The sequence below is a fragment of the Molossus molossus genome, unplaced genomic scaffold (assembly GCF_014108415.1).
Source record: "Molossus molossus isolate mMolMol1 unplaced genomic scaffold, mMolMol1.p scaffold_m16_p_13, whole genome shotgun sequence".
NCBI lineage: Eukaryota > Metazoa > Chordata > Mammalia > Chiroptera > Molossidae > Molossus > Molossus molossus.
Window position 1 is genome coordinate 10,010,096 of NW_023425348.1, and position 6,000 is coordinate 10,016,095.

General features: G+C 57.7%; 1 protein-coding gene across 1 annotated transcript; it reads right to left on the bottom strand.

Moving 5' to 3' along the window:
* Positions 1-1,312: 1,312 nt before the first annotated feature.
* On the bottom strand, positions 1,313-3,018 carry APOA5 (apolipoprotein A5). Its single transcript, XM_036258214.1, has 3 exons — positions 2,970-3,018; positions 2,749-2,860; positions 1,313-2,252 (listed from the first exon to the last, which is right to left on the bottom strand). The coding sequence occupies exons 1-3, from the start codon at positions 3,016-3,018 to the stop codon at positions 1,313-1,315; spliced, it is 1,101 nt and encodes a 366-aa protein (XP_036114107.1).
* Positions 3,019-6,000: the final 2,982 nt, after the last annotated feature.

Consider the following 6,000-nt stretch of genomic DNA (forward strand, 5'->3'; position numbering starts at 1 on the left):
GTGTGAAGAGGGAGTGTGGCGGTGCTGAGAACCCTGTGCGGGGCGGGCTGAGCTGGGAGGAAAGGGTGCTGGACAAGACATTCGAAGGGTGCTACCCCCAATTTCAGAGTTCTCAGAGGATCTATGAGGAGCTTCATTGCCCCCAAGAGAATCTGCATGGAGGGACTGGGGGCTTAAGAGTTTGGAGGTCCCAAGAAAAGGGTCAGTGTCATAAAAAGGGGCCATTCAAAATCTGGGACAGCAGGAACAAAGGGGCGAAGTCACCTCGGGAGCCTGCATTTCGTGCGCACTGGCCTGTGATGAGCAGGCCCATGAACAGTCAGGTGCAGAGGAGGGGTCTCTAACCCACGCCCACACCCAGACAGCTCTCATCTAAAGCAGAGCACAGCCAGAGCCAGGCCCCTCTGACAGGTCTGGACTGAAAGGGGGTCGATGCGAAAGTACAGCGAGGGCCTGGAGCAGCAGATGGACATGATTTGGGGATAGTGGTGAGGTCACTACTTTCAGACATGGTCCAAATGAGAGTCACACCAGGCGGATAAGCTTCCGTTGTAAGTATCTATTTCATTCCGATCAGAAATCTAGACTTTAACCTGAGAGGCAGGAGGGAGGGGACAGAGGTGGGAGGGCATACAGTATACCCCCAGAGTGTTTGAGAAGCGCCCCCCCCCCTCCCCGTTTGGAGGGCTTGGTCGGCTGTGCAAATGTAGAGCTATGTAAGAAAAGATGGGCTCTGCTCCCTCCATCACCACTCCCACCATTTGTACCCACCAGCATCAGAGCCAGCAGGGACACACACACACACAATCACATGCTCTCCTGGTCACCTTTTCCTCCTTTCTCCCCTCTCCTCCCCCAAAAGAAGCTGTCATAGCAGCCCTGGGAGATAAGGCCCTGCTCTCTGTGGACCAGCTGTAGTAGTGGCCGCCAGGGGGCCAGGAGTGATCAGAGTCAAGCCCTGGCATTAAGAGACACAGCTTGCAGCACCATGGCAGCAGGCTTGGCACATGAGTACCGCGCTCATAGAGTGCCTTTCTCCCTTCCCACGCCCGCCATCACGGAATGGAGCAACTCGTGAGGATTCCCAAATGAGCACCGGAAGCCAGGTCCGCAAATCCTGGTGAATGTGTAATGCATCCGGATTGGGGAATCGCAGGAGGCTGGATCTGCGAGGGACAACAGCCCCTTCGGTGGCCTCACCTGTCCTGTGCAGGGCCCTCCACCCTCTGCCCAGTAAAGACTGAGCCAAACTTGGGGCTCCCAAAACAAGGAGCTGGGAAGTGGGCCGGGCAAGTAGACCCTCAGGGCTCCCCTAGACGGCGGGATCGTGGTCCCGAAGGCTGTGGTTTATGTCTTCCCACAGGTCGTCGAGGCGGGTCTGCAGCTTGCTGCGGGCCTTGCCGCTGTCCGCCTGGAGGAGCTCGGGGGCGAAGGCGCTGTGGCTGGGCGGCGGCGGCGCCAGCTGCTGCTGGACCTCTTCGGTCTCCTGGTCAATGGCGCGCGTGAAGGCGGCGATCTGCAGAAAGGTGTCGTGGCGAAAGGCCTGGAGTCGCTGGCGCACCTCCTGGGACAGCACCTGGGGGTCCGTGTCGGCCCCTTCCTCCGCGCTGGCCGCGCGGGAGCGGGCGAAGGCGCTGAGCTCTTCCCGCAGGTGGTCCAAGTTCTGTTGGATGCCCGCGTGCAGGGCCCTGGCCTTGAGCGTGAGCTTGTGCGAAAGCATGTGCACGCAGCGGCTGAGGCGCGCGGGGCTGGCGACGGCGTGCGGCGCCACGCTGCGGTGCAGCTCCTGCACGTGGTGCCCGATGCCCGCCACCAGGCGCTCCGCGTGCGGGTGGAACAGCGCCTTGACGCGGCCGGTGTGGTGCACTATGCGGTCCTGCAGCTCCCGCAGCAGGCCCCGCGCCTCGTCCATGCCCCCCAGCAGCTGCGCCCTTGTGTCCTCTCCCACCACGCGCAGCTGCTCCTGCAGCTCCTGCACGCGCAGCACCACCTGCTCCATCAGGTCGGTGGCGTAGGGCTTCAGCTGCTGCCGCAGCCCCTCCAGGGTCCAGCCCACGCGCCGGTGCGCCTCGGCCATGTAGGGCTCCAGGCGCGCCCTCACCTCCTCCAGCTCCTCCTGCAGCTGCTGCCGCAGTCCCTCCGAGTCGGGTGGGGGCCTGGGAGGCTCCCTCCCCTGCCCACTCAGAGGGCCCAGCTTCTCCAGGAACTTGTCCATATTGCTGAGGTTTTGCTCGAGGCTGTCTTTCAGGTTCCTGGAGGAGTCAGACACCCAGGCGGTCAGACTGCTGGCCCCCGTCGTCTGCTCTCCCCGCAGACATCGCTCACTGATATTCTGAGGAAGCCAAGGGCGCAGGGCGGTGGTCCCAGAGCTGGGGTTCTACCTAGTCCTAGCCTCGGGCCATCGGACCTCCTCACGCAGTAAGTACAAAACTTGGCACATGCAAATCCAGACCAACACCGCCCAAGGGAGCACAGATCCGCCTGGACTCACACCATCCCTTTCCTCTGGGGGTGCAGTGGGGGGCTCTACGCTGCTCCCAGGTCCCACGCCTCAGCGGGCAAGGGGTAGCAGCTATAGCAGGTCAAAGTGGGTGGGGGACTGCTGCCGGCAGAGGGAGCAGAACTGGCACCTCTCGGTCCCTGTGTCCCAGTGCAGACCGCGGAGGTTGAAGTATCAGAGGCAGCGCATCATCCCACGGCCTGTTCCTCCCTTCACCCCCCCATCCCACCCCACCCCCCGCCACTCACGTGGACTCCCGCGCCAGCTTTTGCTGCTGGGTCTGCTCCACCCTGCCTTTGTCCCTACTGCTCTGACTGAAGTCCTCCCAGAAGCCTTTCCATGCCTGGGTGGGTGAAAACGCTGTGGAGAGGCAGCCGGTGGTTAGCGGCGGGGCTTCTCCCCAGGGTGGGCGGCCCCTAGCCCAGCCTCCACCCTCACCTCCACCGTGGAGTCAGGGCTGGGGACCCACCTGAGAGGAGCGTCAGAGCCCAGGTCAGAACTGCGGCCGTGCTCGCCATTGCCGACTCTGAGGAGGAGAGCCGGCGGAGGCCTGGCGGAGGTGAAGGAGCAAAGAAAGGGACATCTCTCAGGGGCCCCTCCAGGGACAACCTGCCCAAACCCTGTGAACCCTTCCCTGGGGTGTAGGGAGCACACAGCTGTTGGGGCTCTCGAGGACGGACCTAGGGGAGTGTGGCTGGGGAGAAAAGGGTGCCTTCCTGTGGGAGGGGGCTCCTTGTTCACCTCAATCACATAACATGGAGTGTGGAGCTCAAACTGCTTTGTAGTGGTCCCCCCCCCCCCACCACCGTCCCAGACTCCAGGAGAGCTCCCGAGGCCACTGAGGCCCCACCCCCTCATCCCCCTATCTTCCTGCCTCCCATTTCCTGGCTGGGGAAACAGATATCCCAAGGGGAGGAAGGGACTCTGTCAAAGTGCCCCATGAGGATGTTCTTCGTTTCCCCCCAGCTCTCTGCTGAGACCCCTGCAACCTCCTCCCTTAGGACTCTGGCCCAAATCCCTCTGCCCCAGTGGCTCACCTGCTCAGTTCTGGGCACAGAGAGCAGACATGCGGCTTTATATTCCGGGGCCCGGGCCTCTGGCAACGCTTCCTTTGAGTAAATACCACGTGGAGGTTCAGAGAAGCCTGACCTCAGCGGCCTCCAGTGCCCACCTCCTGCCCTTCCCAGGCACCCACAGGCTTAATGAGCGCCCTCCTATCGGGGGCTGTCCCAGTAGAAGAGGGTTCCTGGAAAGTTTTACAAGGAGTGGGGCCGAATTCTTCACCCACTTCACCCCAAGCCCCATGACCTTCAACCTTCCCACTCAGCTGCTAGCTGGCCTAGCAACAGATACAAACCTGTTTGTCTGCTGAGGGCCCACTCTTACTCAACTGCCCGGAGGCCCTGTGCCCAACCAGACAGGGACGGTGGCCAGCTGCCAGCTTGACCCTGCAGCTCCTGATGATAGCTCCATTGCAGGCCACTCAGGCGGATGGGAGAGTCAGCATTTAGAGGGCTAAAGACCCTCCCACCCCCCTCTCAGGGTATAGTCCTGGAATAAGCAGACGTCAGATGGGGTGAAGAGGGGGTGTCTAGAGGCAGAATCTGCACCAGGGACTCTGGGCCCAAAGAATTGGGGCAAGAGGAGGATTCTCCTTGTGGGGATAGGCTGAATGTCACCAGACGCTTCTCTGATGACATGCCCACTCCATATTTAAACACACACGTGTATAAACTCCTGATTTTTGCCCCTAAATGAGCCTTGTCCCCTCTCCCAATTTCCACCACCAGCCACATCACAGCCCCACTTGTCTCTCAGCTGGATCACATTCATAGTCTCCAGTGGGTGTGTCTGTTCAGTCTGTCCTCTGCGGTGGCTCATCCCAGCCCACTTCCAGCCTCGTCCTGCCACACGAAGCCCTTGAGGTCCCCGAGCACGCTGCCTCTCGGAGCGCGGAGCTGTGCACATGCTGGTCCTCTGTGAGACAGTCGGTTCCTTGGTGAACTTATATTCCTTTCTCTTCAGACTTAGTTTGTATTAGAATTAGGCTCAACAACAAGTAACAAGAAAGGGAGGTGGGGTGGGAAAGAACAGCCTGAACAAAATGGCATTTTACTTCGCGTGTAAACATAGGCCAACCAGGGCTCCTCGGTGTTGTCGCACTGTTGTCTTTAACAAGAGGGTCATGTCCAAGGTTCAGCTGCTCCAGCTCCAGCCATCAAGTCTACCTGCCAGCCAGCAGGAAGAAGGCAAAGAAGCACGTGTTGACTCCCTTTATTTTTATATTTTGTTAATCCTCACCCAAAGATATTCTTTCCATTGCTTTCAGAGTAGAAGGGAGGAGGGGGACAGAGAGAGAAACATTGAAGTGAGAGAGAGACATCAACTGGTTGCTTCCTGCACACACCCCAGCCAGAGCCAGGATGGAACCTGCAACCCAGGTGTGTGCCCTTGAATGGGAATCTAGCCCGTGACCCTTTGGTCCAAGGCCGATGCTCTAACTGCGGAGCCACATCGGCCAGGGCATGTTCACTCCCTTTGAAGACCCATCCCAGAAATTTTTCTGACCACTTTTAATGACATCCCATTGGCCAGAACATAGTCACATGGCCACACTTCGCTGGAAAAAGGGGTGGAAGACGTAGTCTTCATTCTGGATGACTATTATCCTAGCCTGACCAGAGCTGTGTTACTCAGGAAGAAGGACAGATGCGCGGGGACAGCAGTGGGCTGTGCTGCCAGCTCGGGTATCCCCCTGAGCACCCTCTGCTACTTTCCCACGCTCTGCTCGGCACAGACGGGTTCCATTCTCATTAGTCTTCTTTCTAGTTCCGTTGGGACCACATGGCTCCGATCATTCCGTGAGCTGCGTATCTGTAGCCACTTACAGGTGAGTTTTTGAGAACCAGTCCTCCAAGGACAAGCTGAGCTGTTACTCCTCCAGCTCTTCCCCTGTTATGAACCTTTACTCTTCTACATCCAAGCCTTGCACACTTGAAATAAAGAGTGGCTCCTGTTTCTCTCACTGAACCTAGACTAATGCAGTAGGTAAACGCAGCACACACTCCTGCTTCTCTAGCGGATGACATCTTCTAGTTTTATTTCTTGTTGTTTTTTTTAATCGTTATTGTTGAATGTATTGCAGATGTTCCTAATTTTTTCCCATTGACCCCCTCCTCCCCACTCCCTCCCTTCTCCCGCCTTTTCCCACACTACTGTCTGTGTCCGCTGGTTATGCATATAAGTTTGGTTTATTTCTTCCCACCCCCCAACCCTTTGAGGTTTGTCAGTCTAGCAATGAATTTGTACTTCTTAATCCCTTCACCTTTTTCACCCATTCCCCCAACCCCCCTCCCATCTGGCAACCAACAAAATGTTCTCTGTATCTATGAAAATGTTTCTGCTCTGCCTGTTCATTTTGTTTGTAGATTCAATTGTCGGTAGATACGTGTTCATTTACATTTTGTTTGTTCATATAGTTTCTATTTTTCTTCAAAAAG